At 49.4% G+C, this 25,061-nt stretch overlaps 1 protein-coding gene across 5 annotated transcripts in view; it reads right to left on the reverse strand.

The window, feature by feature from the left end:
* Positions 1-25,061, reverse strand: part of gpp (DOT1 like histone lysine methyltransferase grappa) — a 74,525-nt gene that overhangs the window by 8,900 nt on the left and 40,564 nt on the right. For 4 of the 5 annotated variants that reach the window (XM_084576325.1, XM_084576327.1, XM_084576326.1 and 1 more), the window contains 5 exons: positions 23,644-23,984; positions 22,358-22,501; positions 13,112-13,327; positions 3,227-4,622; positions 792-2,288 (listed from right to left, as the gene is read on the reverse strand). In XM_084576325.1, the coding sequence (XP_084432451.1) occupies positions 792-2,288; positions 3,227-4,622; positions 13,112-13,327; positions 22,358-22,501; positions 23,644-23,984 (3,594 nt within the window). The remainder of the gene's footprint in view (positions 1-791; positions 2,289-3,226; positions 4,623-13,111; positions 13,328-22,357; positions 22,502-23,643; positions 23,985-25,061) is intronic. The other variant, XM_084576328.1, reaches the window with a different exon arrangement.

Genomic DNA, 25,061 nt, shown 5'->3' on the forward strand with positions numbered 1-25,061 from the left:
CCGTTACGAAGGCGAAAAACACGGAGCCGCCTCCTGAAGTTTTGGGGGTCACGCCGGACGTGACACAGCAACCAATTAGGAGCGGCGAAAGGAACCAGTTTCCAAACGGAACCGTCGCTGGATCTGGCCCCTGAGCTTCTGCAACTAACGGCTTAGGCGCAGTTGCAATTTTGAACTGCCAGGATGGAAATGTGGCCCTTTAGTTAAAAAGGAAAACTAAACCAAAACGTTCCCTGTCTCAATTGAATCTAAAATGACTATGAATGTGCAAACATGAAAAGCAGAATCTGCTGACATTTGGTTGCCCCATTCCTAAAGACAGTTTCGAACCAAAGCTGTACAATCATGTACACAATGGGGCCGTTTAATGCCAGTGAGAATTTTTTATATCAATTTATCTTAATGCCACACGCACATTATTAATGCCAGTTCAGTCTAGGCTTGCATTCTCCAAGAGGCACAAGAAAGTCCTGCAATGTGTCCTTGTGGCTTTGGCTGTTCTATTTTTCTTTTAGTGCCTGCCAAATGCCACGGCTCAGCTCAGCTGAAGGCAGTACACACATAAGGAGCACCAAGGGGTCTATCACAGACTGACTACTCTATCGAAATCAGGCTCCTAACAGTACGAAATCACTGCAAGAATTCAGCAGGTACGAACAGTAGAATTTAAGAGTTGCACCGAAGGGAATCGGGTGCCCTGAGCAAGCCGCCAAAACAAAGCACGCCAACGCGCTCGCACAATCACTGCACAACGAGAGTGAATGGGACTCGGACTGCAGAGGCAGCCTCACCGGGATGGGGCATCTTGTGGGGTGTCAGCCCAGGCGGATGCGTCGCATAATGGGCCACTCCTCGCTGCGCAGAATCCATGGACAGCGAGTAAGGCCCAGCCGCGTACGGGGGCGGGGCCATGTGGGGGCGGGGCCTGTGCTGTGGTGGCTCGCTCCCGGCCGAATGCTGAGAAGGATGGCTTGCGGCCGCAGCAGCCAGCAGGTTTGGCGGAGGCACAGTAAAGTTGCAAGGGGGTGGAGCCATAGGGGTGGGGCCAAGAAATGGGGGCGGGACTGAAGTGTCCGGCAACACCAGCTGCGACGGGTTGTACACGGGCGTGCCACGTGGAGGAGGAGGGGGAGGGGGCATGTTGAACGGGGGCGGCACCGACACGTTGGCCACCAGAGGCGGTGGCAGAGAGCAGTGAGGCGGTGGCGGTGGCGGAGGGGGTGGTGCCGTTATCTGTGGCGTAAGTGAGGGCGGCATGGGGGGCGGGGCCAAACTAGTCGAGGTAACAAGCATAAGGGGCGCCTGGGACCGCAACGATGAGTCCAGTGTGGTAGTCCCGTACGGGACTGCGGCATACGATGACGGCACCGAGCGAGTTTGCTCCGGCAGCGGAGGTGCGGCCGCCTCCTTGGCCCAGTCCCAGAGGCCCTCCTTGTCACCCACTTGCTGCTGCTTCTGTTCAGACGTGACCGAAATGTCCCGGGTGCCACGTCCAAGCTTGTTGTACACAGTGTTGTCAAGCAGGGGCCGCAGCTCGTCGGTGCTGGAGGTGCCACTGCGCGGCGTGGCACGGTCGGCATCTGCGAGCTCATCGTCATCCTCTATGGGGCTGCCCTGCAGGGGGCTGGTCGACCGGCTACGCCGACTGAACGGGCTATCCACGCTGCTGATGGGGCTATGTGGGGGTTCGTCGCCACGGCGACAGCGGGCTGGCGGAGCCGCTGGCGAAAGCGGTGTGCGCGGTGTGGCAGGCCGCTCAGGGGAGGCAGATGGAGTCCGAGGGGGCGTGTCCGGTGGAGTGCGCGGGCCCCGCCTCTTCGGCAGCGGAGACCGTCCACCAGACGTGGCGCCGCCCCCCTTCTTAGCGGAAGGCGTGAGTCCGGGGGGACTCCGGTGCCTCTTTCGGGTCGGCGAGGGCGGGCCCGCGTTCACGGCCTTGATCTTGATGGACAGGCTCTCGAGCTGCGTGCCACTCTCCCCTCCGCGGTCCTTACGGTGAACCCTATCGACCACCCACTTCTTATGCGGCTGCTGCGGCGCCTGCCGGGGGGCCTCGCAGTGCTCAGAGGATGACGACGACGACGATGAGGACGATGAGGACGATGAGGAGGCCCCCGCGGTGGGAGCCGGGTCCTTGCGCGCCGCGGCTGGCGGCGGCTCGGGCTGGTTGGAAGCCAGCGCGACCAGCTTGTCGAAGCCACTGCTCACGCGTGCCTGCCAATGGTGGCGGCCATGTGATGAGCCTTCGGGCCTCCGGGTCAGGGCCTCTGCCTTGATGGTGAACTTTTCTACAGGGGTGGGAGACAGCCAGAAGCAGGGCACAGGCAACAAGAGGAGGGCAAAGGGACACAGGCAAAAGCAAACGTATGTGAAGGTGGGAGAAGGTAGCGCAGGCGCAAAAAAAAAATCCACAGGGAGAAAATGAGGAAAGTTGCGATGCAGGGCAATAAGAATCAGGGCAACAGTGCATTCATCCAGAGAGAAGTGTAAAGCGTATTGACAAAAGGGATGAAAAAATGCAAAGCAGCAGCAGGATGGAAAGTAGTGGGGCAGAGAAAAAGAACCAACAAGCATTACAGTCAGGCTGACAATCACAGGTGAAAAAAACTGCCGTCGCTCATGAACAGGCCAAAGGCATACATCGGTCTTTCGTGGGCCCTACCGAGTAATTCTCGATACACAGCAACATTTAAAGGCCTCAAACAGGCCCAAAGTAAACTGATGACACTAGATGCCCACTGGTGAAAGGAAGCACCTACCTAGAGGTCCAAGGTGCCAGAGACATGGGCTTTATATTGGCTCTGGCTTACTTTGCCAACTAAGCACTGCAAGTTAAACCAGGACCGCAGTTTTCTGTGCGTGTGTGTAACCAAGCAAAAGCAGTCTACACTCTAGCAGCCACAGCATCCTGTTGTCGTCTACTGCAGTTGCAGCCAGCAAAGACTGTACCAGACAGGATAGCTGGGGCAGCAAGGCTACAGCTCCAGCAAGCTAGGAGCGGGCTGATGCACACCAAATTATAAGCAAGCATTGTCGGCAGGAACTAGGCACACAAGTGGCCCCTTTTTGCTCAATAATAAAGGAAAAAAAAAAAAAGAACGCTGGCCATAACCTAGTTCCTCCAGCATGTCTCCCACGGGGCCCTAGCAAAGCTGGCTGCCTCGTGCTTACACAACACATCACCGCGTCACAACCTAGCCCAGCCCTACGCACAACGTCCACTCACCCTCAACGTCCACTCCAGTTTCTGACTTCATCCGTATGCACACCGTTTTGTCGCCAAGCCCGAGCAGCGGAGGCCTGATGACATCCGCTGCCGCCTCCACACCGCGTTGCTTGTGCGGCGAGTGTTTCCGCTTGAGCTTCCGTGATGCCCTGTCTTCCCTCTTGGGGCTGTAACCGTTCCGTGAAGCCAGAAGGCTGCCCAGGTTTAAGATGAGCCCGTTGGACGGTTTTGGCGGTGGCGCTGCTGCCAGCGGGCTCACCTCGTCGCACTCTGGCTTCTTCTTGGTCTGCTGGGGTGGAGACGGCGACGCGGGAGCCGGTAAAGGGGGTGGTGGTGGTGGCGGCGGTGGCAGTGGAGGGGGTGGTGGTGGTGGAGGCGAGGGCTCCCGTTTCCGGGGCGACTTCCTGTGCTTTGGCTTGGACGGCGAAGAACTGCTCTTGCGCGACGACAGGTGCGCGGCACTGCTGCCACTGTTGCTGGCAGCCGGCATATCTTCCACGGGCATTTTGGGTGTCGGTGGCAGATTTTCCGGCGCGACCGAGCCCACCGGCGACTCTGCGATAACGGCAGTCCTCAACGGTGCAGGCAATGGTGCCTTGTGGTGGTGGCCTGGTTTCGTTGGAGATTTATCCCTGCTTGTGTGCAACACGTCCGTTGTCTTTGTTGTGGACGACATCGACACTGCCGGCGCGGCTTCCACGTGCACGCCCTGAGGCCTTGCAGGGACAATAGGTGAATAAGCCAAGGAGAAGATGCTGGCGTCAACTATGTCTTTGCTGCTGCTGCTGCGAATGACAGGGGGCCGCTGTCGTTCAGAAGAAGCTTCCTCAGCAGCTGTCACTGGCGCCACTTTTGGAAAAGAAGCCTGGGCAACAATTTTCTCCTTGCAGCTCTTCTCCTTTGACGAGGCACTTGGTGCAATGTCAGGCAGCCCACTTTCGGGCTGGCCACTGCTATCCAGGGCGGCGCTACTCGATTCGACGGGCACCGATGCCTCTGGCACAGAGACCTTCGACGAAGCTGACGATGGCCAGGGAGTGGATGACGAAGCTGTGGCATGCGGCCCCAGCTTTGGTGGAGGCGGTGTTGCCGAACGGACTGGCTGGCTTGCCAAGTCTTCCGGCTTGCCATCAGCTGGTGCCGGTGCACTGGGCTCGGAGACAATGTCGGGGACTGGTCCTGCAACGGTGAGTGGCACGGACGCTTGCTGCTGCTGCATTGTGGTGAAAGGAGACGCGAGCGTAGGCGGCCTCCGCGGAGGCGGTGAGACGAGAGTGCGTTCCAGCGCGTGCACTTCACCCTCCAGCTTTTGCACCTTGCTGTGAAGCTTGCGCCGCTGCGACAGGGTGCTGCTGATCTCGCGCAGGATGTGCTCGTGCGACAGCTGGCCCAGTTCCTGCAAGATACACGACCGACGTCACTCAAAAGGGCAAAAAATAAGATAAACTTGATTGTCGAGAAAGAAAGGGCCCTCCGTCCTTCGGCAGACATCTGGGCCCTTATTTCAAGTTTGTGCGGTTTCCAGAAGCACCGTTTTCACTCTATTCGATTCTAGGAAACATCAAAATTGCATTTTTTACAGGCTAGTTGGTATGATTCTGGTTGTGGATATCAGCTTGAACTTTGGGACGAGGGAGAATACAGAACACTTCAATGAAGAACAACTTTAATGCTCTGCCTTCTCGCTCTCTTCATTAAAGTTGTTAGTTAGTGATGTGTTCTGTATGCTGGCATCTACAATTTGAAACACCAGAAGTGGAGGCCAACGAACAGACATCCGGTTCCGGTGTTTCCAGCTATCAGGAAACTTGAAGTGAGTGCAAAAACAACACTTCTGAAAATGCTTAACTTAGAATATGGGCCGGGCCCTGAACTGCAATGTGGGAATAAAGATAAAGGAGGTGGCGAACACTGGTGGAGTGCATAGCAGCTCTGACCACTGAGCTGCTCCGACAGTTACAAAGAAGCTACACTACGTGCTCAAGAACATGAGCATCAGGTTCATGAAAAGCAGCCTCATATATATATGAGGCTTCTCAATATTTTCAACTTCGTGCTCTTGAAATCCTTGTCAGGTAACACAAGCTTCCAGAGTAGCAACTAAATTAAATTTTTGTAAGGAAACTGACCAAATATTTTCAAAACACCCTCAAGTAAATATATCACTAAACTGCCTAATGCTTTCCAGTAAGTACACATCACTGCAGTAAAGAAAACAGAACTGTTGCGCTCCTGTTACCGGTCCTCGGTACAAAACAATTGCATGTCCAGGCTAAACGCCCCACAAGTACCCACTTTCCAATGTTATTAAGTGTTGAACCCTTGTAATTATTTTTTTCTAATTCTCGAGAGCAAAAGGGAAGGGTGGGTTCATTATGTGAATGGATTAGTTAAGCGACAAATACGGTATAATTTTTCACGATCGTAAGCCACATCTTAAGTCTATTTCTGTATATCGAACTATTTCGCGATCCCCTTTGCGTTCGATATATCCAAGTTCGACTGTACTGACAATCAACATATTTATTAAGTGATAAAAAAAAACTCAACAAAAAAGTGCAGCTAAACAAAGAGTACAAAACTACCAAGTTTCTTGACACAAATAAAACAAAAAAATTTTCAAAGTACAGTCTAGCCTAGTTATAGCGAAGCCATTTATAAGCAAAATAGCAGTTATAACGAAGAAAGTTCAATTTGCCATTCCCATTTTTGCATTTTGAATACAATTTGGGTCCAGTTGTAACTAAGTAAATAAGCGTACGTCAGCGGGAAAAATAATGTATCAATCAAGAGACTTTTACGCCTTCAAGCAAATTTTTGTGTGAAAATAAAGACAAAATTTGGCTGACAAACGCATGTGCAGCGTCGTCTGCACTCCCACAAAGCGAAAGGCTGCTTCATTGCATCGCTTGGCTTGTCAGTTTCGTGATGCAGCGTCCCATCGAGCCGACTGTGCGGGAGGTGAAAAAAAGTAAGAAAATAAAAGGCAATGTTCGATGACGTCGTGGAGCAGCGGTCAACTCGGCGAATCACGGTTCTTGAATTTCTCTCCACTCGGTTCTGGGCCCGGGGAGCGAGAGAGTCAGGGAGAAATCATTGCAGGAATGAGAGAGGGCGAGAGAAGCGAGTGTGTTTCCTCCACTTTCGTGGATCTTTGTATACACGCTGTCACCAACAGGTGATAAGAATCAGTGGTAAAAACGCATCCAAAGTAACCTTGGTAAGCTCCCTTTTCAGAGCATACCCTTAGTGCCACCCTTTCTGATCTTGTGTTGGAAGCAGCGCTTTGCAAAGCGCGGGGGCCACGCGCTCCCATGTTCCCTTTCATATTGATTTTAGCTGTACCTCGGGAGTTCAGAGCAGAACTTCGGTTTGCAGTTGAACGGTATGGAGGCCGTGATCCTGAACACCACACTAGCAAAATGTGTTCAGGGAACGCTGGACCACTTCATCCAGTGATTATAAAACAATTTACTAAAATTTGTCTCTTTTTTTTAATAGTCCAGTTACAACGAAATAGCGGATATAGCAAAGCGATTTTCAATTCCCGCCAACTTCGTTATAACCGGGCTAGACTGTATACGTTTTTTGCTACAGGGACCAATTCAACATTGCAGCAAATTCTAGCTTTCTGTGTACAGTATTCGCTGAGTTGGGAAAGAAAACAGTAGCCGAGGTCGACCCCTGGCTGGCCTCTAGTGGAAAACACGACTCCCTGCGCTGCCCGCAGTAAGTAATACTGCCCAAAAGACGTCACCCTGCAGATAACAGTTGTGACCTTCAGAACAGTGATCTCTTCCGATCAGCGTGCAGCAAAAGTGAACTTCTCAGGGGCGAAAGTGAAACTTATCGGGGCATGGCTGTCGATGTTCCGCTCGGTTTGGCGTAGTCTCGTGGTTAGCCTGATTGATTTATTTATAGGAAGGGAAAGGCGCGGTAACTGTCTCACTTGTTTTCTGTGGACACCGCAACCGCGCTGTACGGGAAGGGAGGAAGGTGGGAGTGAAAGTGGAAAGAGAGAAAGAGGAACCGTAGTGGAGGGCTACGGAGTAATTTCGACCACCTGGGGATCTTTAACGTGCGCTGACATCGCACAGCACACGGACGCCTCTTCGTTTCGTGGTTAGTGCTAAAGTCTGAAGAGCTGAATTCATCTTCCCAGTCATCACTGCTGCTGTTCACATCCAAAAACGACCTCTACGATGCATCAGCTTCCACGAAAATGAACCGCTTCCATGCAGCAGGAGTGCGCAACGTCGACGCCATGACGTAAAGGAGAGCCAATCACCTGACACCGGAAACCATTGGATGGGCGCGCCACGGCAGAAAAAATAGAACCACAAGCAAAACTGAAAGGGTTCCACTATTTCCCACTAAATGATGCCACTTGTCAAGGAGCGCTTCCAAATCGTGAAACCATCGACAGCAGGCTACCAATGAGAATAGGCACGAACACGAAAGTATTAAGGGCCCGAAGACATTACATAAAGAGGGACATTGCTTTAGAAATGGCGGAAAAAATGGATATATGAAGCATACAGAGAAAAACACGTGAGAATTACGATAATCAAGCAAGAGCTCAGCAGAGGATTATACAACACTACAAAATAAAACGTCTTGAAAGGTACACAAAACAGTCGATGTCTAAGCGAGATGAGTTTTTAATTTTTTTGTGCAATGTTTTACAATTAGTGCATGAAGTGATGTCCTTAGGCAGCTAATTCCAGAGTGCTACTGCCCTAGGAAAGAATGAGTTGTTATAACCAGACATGTGAGTGCTTATAAGTGCTATTGGGTTATCGTAGCTGATGCAGGAGGACGTTCTCAAAAGGGCAGTTTATCAAGTAGCGGCGTGATTTTGCACTATGATAAAACGTGTGGTTTAAGGGGGGACACGGCTCTTTGGCACCGAAAATCGGCCTGAAAATCGGATTTTCAATTTTTTCATTTTCGTATTCCTCGCACCATTCCGCATCTGCACGCAAATTTTCATCCTTATACCCCGCGTATTTATGAAGTTATAGCGATTAAAAAATGCAGTACCACACCCACTGCCCTTTAAATTGTGGACAAACGACACCCAATTTCGATCGCCCGGCGCATGAGAACTACGCGCTCCACCGCGGCGATTTTGGTCTCGTTCGAAAGCGCGCGCTTTCGGCTTATTTTTTCTTTCGGAAAGCAACCCTGTGCGCTCCACCTTCCCCATAAAAAACAAACAAAAAGATAGCATGCAGCGCGCGCTACTATTGGCCGGTTAAGGCACGTGATCAAAATGGCGTCGTTTGGTTGGTTCCGGCAAGCTAGCCCTGAAATGCGGACTCCCAGTGACGCCATTTTGTCTTTCTGCCGACCACGCTAGTGCAACGCGAGAGTCATGCCAGGCGCGAAGAAGTACCGCTCTTTGCACAAGTTCGGGCGAAAGCACCCAAAGAAACGCGTTAAGAATGCGACTTCGTTGCATACTGTGCAAGAAGCAAGTGCCAGTGCTGCGGGATTGTGTGACGATCACGTTGCGGGCGGCGACGCTTCTCCGATTCCGCTGGACAACGGAGCCGTTCTTCGTGCCGACTGCAGTCGTGTACGTATTGATACCGCGCCTGTCACTAACAGTGACATAACTCAAGTGAGTGCCCGGGAGCAGGCTACGCTTGATAGACTGGTATCGACGCCGGCGACGGCACGAAAGACCGCGCTGTTCGCCGATGCAAGTGGTGCGTCCGCAGAGTCAGATGCGGACGGAACAGCCTCCTATGCGGTAATTGACCTCAGCATTGTGAATATCCTTCTGGATGCCGTGCGGTGCAAAACGTGTCGTGGATGCGTGCGTTTAATTACCAGCGACCGGAGCTATGGCCTCGCCGTAAAACTGATCGTGCTGTGCGACAACTGCGGTGAGATAGCGGCCGAGTGGAACTCGCGGAGGATTGACGGCGAGAAAAGGTGCAATCCTTTTGAGCTGAATATTCTGGCTAGTCGAGCAATGCTGTCGACCGGTAACGGCCAGACAGCAATGAACGATATCTTTTCGGCGATGGGGTTGTCGCGGCGCGGTATGCACAACAAGACGTTTCAACGGCATCTGAAGAACACACTGCAACCCGCTGCTACCCGAGCCGCCACGACCGCTATGGCACAAGCCGCGCAGGCAGTGGCGAAGGTCTACGATGACTTGTGTTTTGGGCATAGGGGGAACATTGCCGTGTGCTACGACGGCACATGGATGACGCGCGGACACTCATCACATATAGGCGTCGGTGCCGTGGTGGAACTCTTCACTGGTTACGTGCTTGATTATGTGGTGTTGTCAAACTTTTGTCTGGGCTGCGAAATTGGTCCCAAGCCAAACACTGACGGCTACGAACTTTGGAAATCACGCCACCAGTGCCAAAAAAACACCGACTCCAAGGCTGGTCAAATGGAGGTAGAGGCTGGCAAAATTCTGTTTGAAAGATCTCTGCAGCGCCACAACATGCGCTACACAACCATGCTATGCGATGGGGACAGTCGCACGTTCAGTGCTCTTAAAGATGCTGCAATCTATGGCTACATTGAAATAGTCAAAGAGGACTGCATAAATCACGTGCACAAGCGTATGGGAGCAGCTTTGCGCAACCTCTTGCAGAGACACAAGGGTGCAGGGAAGCAAAGTCTTGGCGGCAGAGGAAGGCTGACAGCTGATCTAGTTGACAAGCTGGCAATATATTATGGCCGAGCGCTTCGATCAAATGTAGGTGATGTGGATGCCATGCAGCGAGCTGTGATGGCGACATATTACCACATCACATCTACTGATGACTGCCCCAAACACAGTTTGTGTCCTACCGGTGAGAAGTCATGGTGCCGCCACAACGCTGCAAAGGCAAAAGAGGAGCCTGCACCAAAGCACAATTACAGTCTGCCAAGAGATGTGGCTGATGCTCTTTTGCCTGTTTATAGTCGTTTATCAGAGAAGAGCCTGCTGCAGAGGTGCATTCGGGGGAAGACCCAGAACTCGAACGAAAGCTTCCACTCGGTCATCTGGACCTTGATCCACAAAGAGCGGCACTCATCACTGTTTGCTGTGGAAGCAGCCACAGCAGAAGCTGTGCTGCGCTTTAATGCCGGCTGCAAGCATACAGCAGCAGCAATTCTGCAAGAATGCAGTACAAATGTGACAGCAACTGGGTCCAGGAGAGCTGAAGAAAAGGACTTGCACCGTAGCGCACGTTCTGCAAAGAAGCGGGCGGCTTCGCTTGGCATTGCTAAAACAGAAAAAAGAAAACACCGCGACAGCATGCACCCCGACTATGCTCCTGGTGCATTTTAATAGCATGAGGTCTTTGGGGTTGCCCTTCCTGATTAAATGCCGTGAGGCTTGAGTGCTTCCGACAATCCCCCAATTTTGGTAGTGTTGCATTTTTTAAAGATCAATATCTCTGGTCCTGTTCTTGCTATTGCTTTAAAAATTTTTTTTCTAGAAAGGGAATCCTGCGAGTCTCATGAAACCAAGGTAAATGCAGTGACCACAAAAGAAAATGTGCTGAGAAGGTTATGTTGTCTTCGGTACCCAAATGGAATTTTCCTTTCAAATGTTTCCTATTGCGTAACTTTGGCTCAAATTGGCATAGGCCATTTATTTTCGCTTCAGATCACTTTCCACCTGTTTCCGGTGGAAAGTGATCTGAAGCTGAAAATAAATGGCCTATGCCAATTTGAGCCAAAGTTACGCAATAGGAAACATTCTCGAAAGGAAAATTCCATTTGGGTACCGAAGACAAGATAACCTTCTCAGCAATTTTCTTTTGTGGCTCACTGCATTTACTTGGTTTCATGAGACCTCGACGGATTCCCTTTCTAGACAAAAATATGTACAGTTATTATGCGGCAACATTTACAGAATTAATTATCAATCTTAGGTGCCAACCTGGCTTTTATTCATAAAAGTTTGACTTATTGTAACTTCGGTTCAAATTCTTCTACCACGTTAATTCATGACTAGCGGCACTCTATGATCCTTCTAGATCACTCTGGCAGGGCTATTCTCATCATGCCATAAAGTGTTTAGTAATTAACTCACCTCCAAACGAAGAACATGAATTAGGTAATATTTTGAAAGCTATTTCATCTACAAGAAAACTAATCAGATATTTGAAATCAGCATGCAAAAGTACATTAATGGTGCAAGTTTCAGTCAGATCCACCCATAAATAAGGAAAAAAGTTTTAAGAGGGGTGTCCCCCCTTAAACACAGGCGGGAAATGACACGGCGTGACTCGAGTGTTGAGAGACAAAGGGACTGCTTGAGGGTGGCGACACTGGATTTAGTTACAACCAAAACTCTCGTCTTGCATTTCCATCAGCATGATTAATACTGCCACGCAAATGCAGAGAATAAGGAGCACCCTACAGTCAAACCTGCACACGATGAACAGCATGATCCATTGCAATTTGTTCAGTGCATGAAGTATGGTCAGCTGTGGATACGTCAAACCTGAGGGGACCTTCATACTGTACCCTAAAGGTCAGATTTCAAAATATCCTCTCCCAGGAGCATTTAGGGTACAGTGATTAGAACAAAATTAATAAGTGAACTCTACTTGGCTTACGACGACCCTTCTCTGGCGCTACTTTGTGATCTGTGAACAGTCCATTTAGCAAGGTTGTGATAAACGCCAAGTGGAAATGCAACGCTACGCATTTCAAGAGAGAGAGAAGAAGAAAAAAAAAGCAGCTGCACTCCCCATAAATTGTTTCAAGGAGGCCATGTATGACAAGAGAGTAAGCTAGTGGCAGCAATTTAACTACCTTGGCCCTAACGACTTGCTTAACACCTAACCTAAAGGCTATCTGATCATTTCAAAACACCGCCCATTTTCTGAAAAAAAGCCTGCCAAAAAGATACAGTAGAACCTCGGTGATACGAATCTCACGAAGTCGCGAAAAATTTGCATCATCCGAAAATTCGTATCATAAAAACGAACGAAAATAAGTATGCAGAAGCATGGGAAAGGCAGTCACGCAGATCTGTTTATGTCCGAGAAGGTTTATTATGGTCGTGGGGTCACAGCTCGCCACTCGCAGCACACAAAGCGCGACAGGAGATCGCGACATCGGCGACGCGTGCCTCTGCAGACATCTTGCGGCGCATATAGCATGACAAGAGATGGCAAGTGCCATCCACGCGGCGCCGTAGACTACTTGCTAAGCGTACAGCGTGACTAGCAGTCGCGAAGTCTACAATGTGCAGCCTGTGCACACCCGCCGTCAACTACTACTGACAGCCGCGCACCGCTGCAAACCTTTTACGGCGTGAAAAACCATCGCGATGCCGGCGATGTGCGGACCGGCCGCCTCTATGTATTTCTCGCAGCGCGTACAGCATGACTGGAGATGGCGACATGCGGGCCGCACGGCGCCACAAACTGCTCACGGATTGCACTCGCGGAGCCAGCAATGTCCGATCTGTGCACACCCGCCACGTTTGACGCCGCCAGCTACGGCAGTTGCGATGTCTTCGATTTGTCGGCCACAAGCCGCTGAAAGCTTTTCGCAGCATGAGCCAGACAGAAAATCGCGACATCGGAGAGGTGCGGACTGCTCGTAATGCGTATATACAGCACGGCTGGCGATCGCGGAGTCAACGATGTGCGGGCGGTGCGTAGTGCTCAAGGTTGCGGCCGCAGTTCGCGCGTTCGTTTCATCCGTTGTGGCGCGGGAGAGTGTTTAGATCATCCGAAATTTTGCACACTGCACACAATGCACTCTGGCAGGGCAAATTCGTATCATCCCGAAATTCGTATCAACCGGATTCGTATCACCGGGATGTTACTGTACTATGCTTGCCCACAGTGCTTTGACGAAACTTTCGTGATGATGCCAACTGGCCAAGCAGCTAGCCCTTACGTCTGGGTTGCTGGGCAGGAAGAAGCCATTGGCGATGGTGCCGTCCCCAGACAGGCCAGGAGAGCCGGAGGCCCCCGGTGGTGTCGCCGGCGTCCGGACGTTGGGCACCTGCTTCGCCAGCAGCTCTGCCTGCTGCTCTTCTAAGTGGATGACCTCTCGCTCCAGGGTGGCCGCCCGTGCCTGCAACTCCTTGTGGCGCACCACAATTTCCTTCGCCTGCAACGACAGCAAGCGAGACATAAACATCCTTGGCTCAAGTACTCTGCACAACCAAGCTGTACCAGGCGCTAAGTGGGCACGACGCAGTGGGCGAAATTTATCAATCTGGTGTGGACAACACAAAAGCAGTCCTGTGCAGCACCTGGTACAGACTGGTACTGCCTGGTACAACCAGTGCCAATATGAAAACGACTGCATTAAACATTAACATTTTCCTGTCTGCGCTTATTCCCATCGACAGCCCGCTATCGGTGGTTTCACAATTCGAATTTTCCCGCTTTCGAAGCGTTCCTGGACAAGTGGCGCCATCCAATAGCTCTTGATATATTTTTTCCGTCGTGCCGCGCACGTCCAGATGGTCTCCAGAGTCAGGTGATCGACGCTCCTTGTTTACATCATAGCGTCGACGTCGCGCGCTCCTGCTGTGCAGAAACGGGCATTTCCACGGAAGTTGACATCGGAAAGCTCGTTTTTGGATGCTAATAGCAGCAGTGATGATTCAGAAGACGAATTCAGCTCTTCAGACTTAAGCACTGACAGAGAAACTGCGTCAAACCAACCCGAAATGTCGAAAGCCATGCCCCGATAAGTATCGGCTGCTATCGCTGGTCGAATTTTCCTACTTTTGAAGCACTTCTTGATGGGTGGCGTCATTCAGTGGGAAATAAAAGAACCCTTCTTTGAGTCTTGCTTTAGGTTTTATTTTTTCAGCCGTGCCGTGCCCGTCCAGATGGTCTCTAGAGTCAGGTGATTGGCGCTCCTTGTTTATTACCATGGCGTCGACGTCGCAGGCTCCTGCTTCCGTACAGTTCCGCAGAAGTTAACGCATCAGAGAGCTCATTTTTGGATGCGGATAGCAGCAGTGATGACTCGGAAGACGAATTCAGCTCTTCAGACTTTAGAACTGACAGCGAAACTGCTTCAAACCAACCCGGAACGGGGACAGCCATGCCTTGATAAGTATCGCGTTCGATCCCCAAACATTTCCGCTTTTACTGCGTGCTGATCGCAAGAGATCACTGTTTTGAAGGTCACAACTGCTATCTGCAGGGTGACAATGTCATTTGGGTGGTACATTCAAGTCCACTTATAACGATACCGGTTTTAACACTATATCGGTTACAACAATGAAAACCTGCTGTACCGTCCACTTTTGTATGTTTTCTATGGTAAAATAACCCGCTTACTACAATGCCCCCTGTCACATTATCGGATATAACAATGAAGTCTGGCTCCTGAGTTCTTGTGCCAAAAGGTAGTGGAATGCGAAATCTTTGAAAAGAAAAAAAAAAAAAAGAAAAATTCCAGCTGCTGCACCCTCCCCGCCACGCGCTCATACAATAGAACCTGTTTTCTGGCCTTCTCCACATTGTAAACCACGCGTGCCTTTCTTCTGCTGCCCTTCCACCCCTCGGAACACAAATGGACTGCGCCCATAGCTCTGCGCTGTGCCACCCTCCGAAACACAAATGGACTTCGCCAACACGCTGACAGGGCTGATCCGCTGATCTGATCGCTCACCCGCTCGCCCCTCATTTTACGCAGTTCTGCAAACGGATTTGGTTGTTTGTGCAAGTTGACTGCGTCAAAGTCGTTCCTAGCCACGCGGTTTCTTCGTCTCGTTTTAATCGCCGCCGAAACGGAAGATGGCTGATCCATCTGCTGATTATCGGACGACGTTGCCGGTGAAAAGAAAGCACACGGCTATCGATTTGGAGAGGAAGTGCAGTATCGTGAAGGAGTACGCACTATCGCTAACGACAGTGTCGACGATCATCCGCTCCGCTGAGAAGTTTGACGAAGAAAATTCCTTGCTTGACAGTGGGCGCCAACGCGTTCGACAAGGCGCCTGACGATGACGATGACGCGGTAGGGCAGGCTGCCTCAGCGTTGTTCTCGCAAGAGGCCCTGCAGTCCCCCCGGGGCTGCACCTTCCACTACACTACGTGGTGTACCTAGATGTCATGGAGAAGGATGTCGACACGCTTCGCGTGAGGCAAGCAAGATTAACGGTCATGGGGTTTTCTTGTGCAATCCAGTGGGATGTACGTGGTGAGATGCTTGTGACGATTTCAGCCCAGGAGCCTGCATGCCCCAATCTCCTCTGCTTTTAAATAAAAGTTTCATCTCTCTCTCTCTCTCTCTCTCTCTCTCTTCACCCCAGCGTTACTTCGGGATTTCTCAAGCTGAGGGGCAGCCGCGGCAACCTTTTCGTATTTTTTACAAGACTCCTTTCGGGGCCACCAAAACGATGTCTCGGCGGAGCTCGCATTTCACTTGCCGTCCGTGACCCCTCTCTGCAGTCGTTATGCTTTTTTTCGTGCAAACCATTTATAACAATTATCAGTTATAAGAATGAAAATTCCGCGGCACTTAAATATTGTTATAAGTGGATTCGACTGTATTACTTGCCGACGGCAGCGCAGGGAGTCAAGTTTTCCGCTAGAAGGCAGCCAGGGGTCGATCTTGACTACTGTTTTCTTTCCTAACTCAGCGAATACTGTACACAGAAAGCTAGAATTTGCTGCAATGTTGCTTTGGTCCCTGTTGTAAAAAAGGTGTATTTTGAAAAATTTGTTTTATTTGCATCAAGATACTTTGATACTTTTGTGTGTTTGTTTCTTTTTAACAACAATTTTTTGCTGATAGTTTTTTTTCATCATTTATAAAATAAATATGTCGAGTGTCACTAATACCATTGTAAAGAGGATTTCCTCCTCTACAATTTGATACTAGGCACTCCTGTACCATGAAAGTTTTGTTGAAGAAAAAAAAATATCAATGACACCACCCAAAAACCACCCTTTTTCCCGCGGACAAGAAAGTGTTAACTTGGCCACACCAGAGCGACAAATGCTTCCCATTGTGTCGTACCCACTAAGTGCCTGGAAATAGTTGCAGAGGAGGGTAGACAAGCTAATGGACCATGCGTGGTCGTGTACAGTCAAGCTCGGATACAGGGAACCCCAACATGTAAAGATGTCTCCTACATCCAAACACACTTATAAGCACCCTTGGCAATACAGCATAAAAGTACAGGAAAGTCGCACATTACAGTAAACTGAAATTTCAAACCAATAACCCTCCCCGATCACTATTTGCGCACGGAGACGAGTTGGCTGCGGGGGGCCGCTGGCAGTGCTAGCATTGTGAACCGAAACGACATTGCAAACGGCGACAGAATTGCACAGCTTATTGACATTTCTTATATGCCGTTATAAAGTGAACCCCGTTATAAAAGACACCATTCACCCAAATTGTTGGCTGCACTATGTCTTCCCTTAACTGAACCTCTTTTTAACAGACATTGTAAGTAGAAGACAAATGGCTATAAAGGACAAGTTAGCCTTGACTTTTGGTACTCACTATTGCTTGTAACAGACATTTTAACATTAGATGCAGCCCCATCGACCACCAGGTTCGATTGCAGCCATAGCGAAAACAAGGAAGAGAGACACTACATACCTCTGCTGTTATTATTAATTACAACCTCAGCAAACAATAAAGTCAGTTAGCTATGAAAACACCAAGAATGGACCTCGTTAATGCGTACCCGCATACCAAGTAGTTATGGTTAAGGGGGGACACGGGTCTTGCGGACCAAAAAATCGCGAAAAAATCACTTTTTAGAAAATGTGATTTACGAAATCAGTAGCTCTTTATCTACCTATCTGCTAAGTTTTTCATCTCTAGGGTCGGTATTTTAGTCACAATGCCAATTTATATAATCGATGTCGCCCAAATTTGGGCCGAAAACGACCCCCGAAACAACCATTTTCCGCGAGGCGTAGCTCCCATTTTGTGCGCGGCACCGTAGCCATCTTGGTCTCATTCGAAAGAGCCGCCTTTCGTCTTCAAATTGCCGCCTCTGCTGTTTACATTCGCCCATTGGTCGCATAAAAAATAGCAAAAAAGAAAACGTGGAATTTGCAATCCCATTGGCTTTCGAGGTGCACGTGACGATAAGGCGTCTCCGCATTGGTGGAGCTGGCTGACGGCGTCTGCTCGGCGCGCCCGAGCCGCGGGGAGACGGCGGAGACGTGACGCCGGCCGCGCTTGGTTCCGAACCGCGAGGTGCGTTCATGGCAAGAATTTGTGAAAAAAGTGAAAAAAAAATAGTTGAATAATCATCTCAAGTGATGCCCTGCCCCGGCTGTGCGCACTCAGGCCGACGGAAATCGTGCGCCGAACGATCGTGTGTACGAGCCTGAAGTAGGCCTAGCGTGTTCCCCAGCACGGAGGACTGCTACTGCCAGCGGTCGCACCCGCCGCGACAGTGATAACGCAGGCCGCAGATGAGCAGAAAGATAAGCTCAAAACAGGAAAAGCTTGAACTCGCGCCAACTCCAGCAACGAAGCGGTAGACGGATTGTGTTCGTAACGATGACGGCAGCGCGGCGGACAGTCCGCTTGGCGATGCGGAGTTCACGATCGTCAGATCTAAACAGTTTGCCGAGATTGGCGAAGCGTAAAACATACGGCGGCGATATTGGCATTTAAAAAAGTGAACGGGGATAAGGAATCGCCGCCAAACTTATTCTCCAATGCGTAAACTGCGGGACACGTCGTCTTCGTAGAGCTCGCTGCGCGTTTGCGCCGATCGGACCTCGTTCATAGTCCTTAGGGAATTCACTTGCTTCCAGTGCAATGCAGAGCACTGGGAAGCAGCAAACAGCTCCAAATTACATTCCTTTTCCGCAATAAACGTTCCTCACCGCGGTCTTGATACGAGGACGTAGCAAAACGACGTACGTAAAAAAAAAGAAGAAAAAAAGAAAAAAAAGTGACAACTGAATGTGCTGCAACTGCAAATCAAAATAAAAGAGGCGACACTTGGACGTTGGAAAGCAAAGAGACTACATTCCTGGAGGTTTATAGCCATTTTAAATTGTAAACGTGTGCATTGCACCAGTGAATGTCTGAGAGCAGAGAGGAAGCGTGCTTCCTCTGCAGCTTTTCAGACTGCAGCAAAACGAAAGCAGAAGGGCAAACCCAATGCAGATTACTGTCCAGGAGCCTTCTAGGCCACAGTGGCCTGCATTTCTACAGTTTTTGTTTGATTAAATTAGTGTTTGACATTGCAATTCGTTTTTTCCATTTTTCTCAAAATGAAAATTTTGCCTACCCTTCTATTTTGTGGGTGGCATTGTGGCTCTCCTACTCGTTAGATTGTAATGATTTTTCTTTTTACTGGCTCGTGAGTGTTAAAGGAACACAATAAAGCTATTATACAAGGTCTCAACTGCATGAAAAATTTTTAAACATAAGAAGATGTAGAAAGGGGGTGGTTGCACTTGTGAAGCTGAAACTTAAAACTTCCATAACTTTGGCTTGTAGTAAGGCAGGAGCACAAAACTTGTTTTATTGTGTTCCTTAGACATTCAGGAACAGATCCATGTGCATTTTAGCAATTTCCCTTCAGTAGATATTTTTACAAGCTTCCCGCAAGTCTGGAACAGCAAAGTTGCTGTAACTACTCAGTAAATTTATGTAGAAGAAAACTAACAACATATTTGAAACCAGCACAAGAATTTACATAAACCCTGCAAATTTCATACTGACAGGTCAAATATTAAGAAAATTTTGCTCAAGACCCATGTCCCCCCTTAAAGGGGGAGGCTACCCTTGAACACTAACTTTTTTATTTCTTGAGATATTTGAATGAAAATTTCAGGGTATGCTCACAGTACACAGATTTGAAGAACTACCAAGTTTCATGGAGCTGGGCTCATCGGTTCTCAAGTTAGAGGAGTATATCAAGATAGTTTACATAGGTCCCTAGGGGCAGGCCTGGAGAATTTGCAAAATGTGCTAGCAGTGTGAAATTTGTTATTGTCATTCCTGGATAGTTTCCCCAGGGCAAGACAATTCACTTTTTCCAAATTTATTCTCTGAAAAATTTTAGTACAGCCCCAAATTTAGTGTTAAAATTTACACCTGACTTAATGATATTTTAGTTGACTGCCCCTAATTACACATGAAATATTTTGAAAAAAAAAAAAAAAAAAAAAAAACGAATTGTCTTGCCCTCAGAAATTTACTTAGGTATGTAACAAAAAAAACCTCATGCAAATCCAATAAGCGGTTCTTGAGATATGACTTTCCCTAGCAGCCACACCCTGCAAAAAATTGATTCTGAGAAAACGGCTCTCAAAGGTTGAGAGAACAATAACTTTTTTGTTTCTCAAGTTATCATGATGAAATTTTCAGGACAGGCTCATGACATTAACAAATGGAAAACCACCAAGTTTTATAGAATTGTGCATGCTAGTTCTCAAGTTACAGAATCATATCAAATTGGTTTGAATAGGTCCTTTATATCAAGCCTGGAGAAATTGCGACAGGCACTGGCATTGTGCAATTTGTCATGCTCATTCCTAGATAGATTCCTCAGAGCAAGACAAAGCCCTTTTTCTAAATTTTCTTGCTGAAAAATATCATAGCACTGGATTTTTTGTTATCAATTAGGCCTATGTTGATTAATCAAATTAATTATGACAAATTCCAGACATAATATTTTGAATACATGGGCTTCCCTCGCCCTCAAAAATTTATTCAGGTACAGTCGAGCCCACTTATAACTGCCCCAGTTAAGACGAACACTCGCTTATCACGAACAAGTCCGGTGTGGCCGTCAAAATATACATTAGGGCTATGGCGCTCCGTCTCGGCTACAACGAACATCTGCGCGACTAACCGATCGGTTACAGCGAACGCCTTGGTGCCACGGACCACTTTCCACATGCTGAGATCCATCGATCTTGCGCTCTGCAAGCCGCGACAATCGGCATTCCTGATTCCCCCGCGGCATTTCGCCCAAGGCATGATGGGCGGCGCAGACGCAGCAAGCGGCTTCGCGGTTTATCTCTCGCGGCTTCCCGATTTATCTCTGGCGGCATCTCGTCGGAGGAACGAGGAGCGGCCCAAACGCGGCAAGCGACTTCCCGGGTTATCTTCCACGGAGTAAGCGCCAAAACGAAACAAAAAAAAAAACAAAACTAGCCAAGTCTGCACTGAACGCGTGTCGCATCTCGAGGCATGTGAGCGACCACGCAGCGTTTAACACGTTGCACGAAAAACCGCTCAGAGGGCACAACGAGAGATCGTAAATCCGGCGATCGCAATACTCGCGAAAGGCGATCAGAACGCACGAAGTACAGACAGCCAACAACGACAGCAAGCAAAGAGCCGGAGCAGACGACGCGAGGAGGTAGCCGGCGGAGACCGACGCGTCAGCGGCCGCAGCAGCCAATGGTAGTCGCCCGATCCCCCGCGTTCTCGCGGAGCGCGCGCTTTGCCCAATCGCAGCCTTGAATTCGAGCCACGCCTTGACTGCGCCGCCGTCGCCGCCGCCGAGGGTGGCAAAAGAAAGCGCAAGAATTCACAAACAAAACAAGACCAAGATGGCGGCGCTCAGTTCGGCGAGAGAGGAATGGCGCGCGCGCGAAATTTGGGAATTTTCGGCGCTCGCTCGCTGCTCCGCGGCTGCCGCCGCTTGTTAAATAATTAATTTCGAGTATTTCTAAGGAGAGTTGGGCATTGATAATTACAGAAATGATAGTTTATAGGACATACTACCGGAATATATAATCTTCCAAAAATCGACTATTTCGCGATTTTTCGGTTTTCAAAGGTCGCGTCCCCCCTTAAAGCGTAGTTGCGAGAATTTCCCGGTTTAGCCACCATTGAAGCCCATGTATTGGCTGATTACTTAAAACATAGCAGCTCGCGATGTGTCTACTGCTTAATGCATACCTGCCGTCGCAGTTTTGCTGGCTATGCTGTGACCTGAAACGTTTTCCACCTTTCCCGAAAGCATTATCACGTGCGGACTGCTGGCGATATGACATTGACAACATCACAGCCATTTTGGCCATGTTCCAACAAATGCGGCAATGTCCATTTTAATAGGGAGCCCAGGAAGCATCGGCTACGCTGACGTGAACGCATCGCTGAGTAGTATTGTCGCCAGCCCTATCGTGGTAATCATCACCATCATATTGCTCGCACACGGTCACGCTACTCGCTCGTGCCAACCTCTCACTGCGAGCCGGCGGGTGCTATTGCGCTGTGGATCTGTTGCGGGCAAGTAGCGCGCTTTGTGGGGGCACCTTTTGTTTGGAGCTAGTACTGTGCGAAGCACAAAGCAGTTGTTGCGTTAGTGTGTGTGCAAACAGTCGGCACTATGCCAAAGCCTACTTGACCAAAGTAGCGCGTACTGACAGTTATGGAAAAGTTCATCATTACTCATTCTACTAAAAATAGAACTACGAAGAGTGCACTAGCGCGTGCCTGAAACTTGCTTACCCCCAGTCTCGCCGTTTTTGAGAATGCTGTTGTCGCCGCACGACTACCACGGCGGAAACCAAAAATGATGGATGTCTGGTCGGTAGCACACCAATAAAATGCACGTACGTACAGGGTCGTCCACTTCTAGCTATAACATGGTCACTGCTTTCAAAGCAACATTGCGCCCGACGTAGGTATATATCGATGCAAAGCGATACAAGCACAGAAGGACCCGGGTGTGTTGCTTCACATGGCCTGCCACTAAGCTATATTGCATGGCCGAGTCGGACGCAGTGACGCTTTGAAAGCAGTGACCGTGTTATAGCTAGAAGTGGACGAGGCTGTACATGTATCCATGAAAAATTTGTACTAGTCAGTTAAGGTGTACTACCAGATAGTGCATACTTTTCCCGCGTCTCCGCTATCTACGTATTAACAGGGTTTTACTGCAATGTAAAAGCTACACGACCGAAATATAAGATCCCTCCAGCCTTTGGGACAGGATAAACTGAGATGAAAAATATCAAATTAACAGAAGTCAATTCTAGCTGCCATAGAAGAAGACCTCAGCTGTTTGCTATGCAAAGCGGAAAAAAAAAAGCCTAGCCACACAAGAGACAGCTCCAATTATGAGATTGTGGTTCTGACCCAAACTATGGTCACCTTCGAATTCAACACACAGCTAACTTGTCACCTGGCCAAGACAGACAAGGGAGGGATGCTCTGTTTATCACCCACCTTGGTGATAAGGTCAGCGGGCGTGTGGCTGTGCACCCCCAGCTCGCTCATGCGTGCCTTGAGCAGGACCACGCTGTCGTCAATGAGGTGCTTGATTTGCCGCTCCAAGTGCGCTGCCTTGGCCACCAGCTTCTCGTTGCGCTCCTGAAATCAGCCACCGTTTCCACATGTGCACAGAACATTCGTTTGAAATGAGAAGGCGACAGAAACAAGTCTGTTCAGTTCATCTCAGGTCGAGCTCAAGAGAAAAATCCAAAAGGCAACTATACGCACAAGCATACAAATGTTTGGTTTCTGGGGTTCAACATCCCGAAGCAACTCGGGCTACGAGAGACGTCTTAGTGCAGGGCTCCGGAAATTTCGACCTCTGTTTTGCATCCATTGAAACACAGCCGCCGCGGCCGGGATTCGATCCCACATCCTTGGGAACCGCCACCACCAGGAATACACACGTCAGTGCTTCTCAAAAACATTAATTCTCCTGGCAAAAGTATACTATCAGAAATCCCAAACAATGCTTATAATTAACAGCTCAATTGTCAGTTTGAGATCATTCTGCAGGAAATGCCCCCCATCACATACTGCAGCACACGCCCAATGTCTGCAAAAGGCCTCTTGCCACAAAAAGAAAAAAGAAATCATGCAGAAAAGCAACAGCCAGCTGACAATTTATACTAGAACAATAAAAAATTGAGGGGATGCTTAAGCTCTGCTTGGCAGCGTTGCAAGGGCTCCTGCCTGCAACTTCCCTTACCAGTCCTTGTTTGCATAAATGCACTTTTCCACTCCCTTGATCACTTTTTCCTTAATTTGTGCCTCTATTACCTTACACATGCTTATCAGCATATAGTCATAAGAGACTGCATTATATGAAAAACCACCCGTAAATAGACAGAAAGCCCCGCTCAACTAAGCCTTGTGAATGTGCCTGCGTGGCGTAGGGTAGCGTGTACTACTCAAGTTCCAAGGGTCCCTGAGGGTTCAATTCCCATCTTGCCCTCCCATTTTAAAATTTAGCCCAAGTTGGCCGCTCCTGCTTACTCACCAATGTCGTATGGTCTCATGACATCACACAACCCTCTGACCAATCAGTGCGCGGCCACACCACCTGCCAACTATCACCTGTCAACTACCACCTGCCAGAGGCATATTCACAATTCTTCACTCACAATGTCAACGACGCTTACAGCGAACTTCTGGAGAACACGGCATTGGTTCTCATGTTAACACGGACAAAGTAGCCCCCTCCCTCTCTAGCCAAAATGACCAAGTGGTGAGGAACTGACCCTCTCCCTGGCAATGTGCTCCTTGACCTGCTGCCGGTACTGCTCGGTCCGCATGTGGTTCAGCATGGCCATGTACTGCGCTCGGAACTCATTCAGCATGGCCTTCAGCTCAGGGGGCTCGGCCAGTGGCGTCAGTGGGCGAAGGGGAGGACCCCCTGCACCGGCCATTGTCCCCGCTGCCCCGGCTACTCCGTTTGCCGAGGTCTCCGCGTGCGGCTCCGTCTTCACCGTCACTTCCATGAATCCCGTCGGCATCTCACTCGACAGAGAACCTTCCTCGGGGGCCAAGCCTCCCAGCTTCTGGTCGACGCAGCCGGGGGCAGGCTCTGTGTGCATGGCGGCTGCAGATACGACACAGCGGCGCAAGAAAAAGAAAACGTCACTCAAAGGCTTCAGAATTTGGAGAAATGGCCCAACATTGAAGTTTGTTCTCCGCTGTCCTTAACTGCTAGGTTTTCAGTAAAAATGGAGAGCATGTTTTCTTCGATGCACCACAGCCAAACTTCCCGCAATTGTTTTGTGCCATTAACGATAAGCTTATCTAATGACCTAATGACAGCAAGGGTAGAATGAGAGGAAGAAGATGGCTACACAGTGTGAAAGGGTAGTGAACAAGGGTAGAGGGGGAGCTTCAGCTCACAAGCCCAGCCAACGTTTCGACAAAGGAAAAAGACAAAGTCCCCTTGTCGAAATGTTGGCTCGGCTTGCGAACTGAGGCTCCCCCTCAACCCTCCCTATCATACTACAGTGGAACCTGGATATATCGAACTCAAAGGGAATTGCGAAATAGTTTGATATATCAATAATTCGATATACAGAAATCAGCTTGACGGCACTTGCGATGCGAAAAAACGATACCGTATTTGTCGCGTAATCAGCCCACTCTCATAATGAACCCAACCTCCACTTTTGCACACGAGAATTTGAAAAAAAAAAAAAAAAAGACAAGGCCAGCTCGCTCATACGCAAGCGATTGAGCAATCTCAGTGACGAGCGGCAGCGACAGAGCGAAAAATTTCTAACTTGTTGGAACTGTGTCCCTCTTGCCGCTCGAGCCACCGCAACAGTTCAAAACAAGGTTTCTGTGTTGCCACGGCAGAAATCGGCAGCGTTTTCACTTGCATGTCGATGGTGCGCGCCACTCCGTCACTCCGTTTCGGTCGTCTCATCCACAGCTCATTTCTTGGCAGTGTGCCAAGATGCTGCGCAGCAATAACGTCATGGTGTTTATCTTTTAATAGCTCCTGCAGTGGCGGGGAACGAACTTGGCAGAGTGCCCGTGATGGCTTGATTGCACAAGCCTGATTCGATTTATCGCGTCACGCTTAGGGTGGGCGTAGTCCACTGCCACAAAATCATTGGAAAGCGTGATAGCTGCAAATGCTCATGATCATGAAGTGTCATGATCGCAGCTGACC

This window comes from Amblyomma maculatum, chromosome 8 (assembly GCF_055883805.1).
Source record: "Amblyomma maculatum isolate TAMU_Amacu chromosome 8, ASM5588380v1, whole genome shotgun sequence".
Lineage (NCBI taxonomy): Eukaryota > Metazoa > Arthropoda > Arachnida > Ixodida > Ixodidae > Amblyomma > Amblyomma maculatum.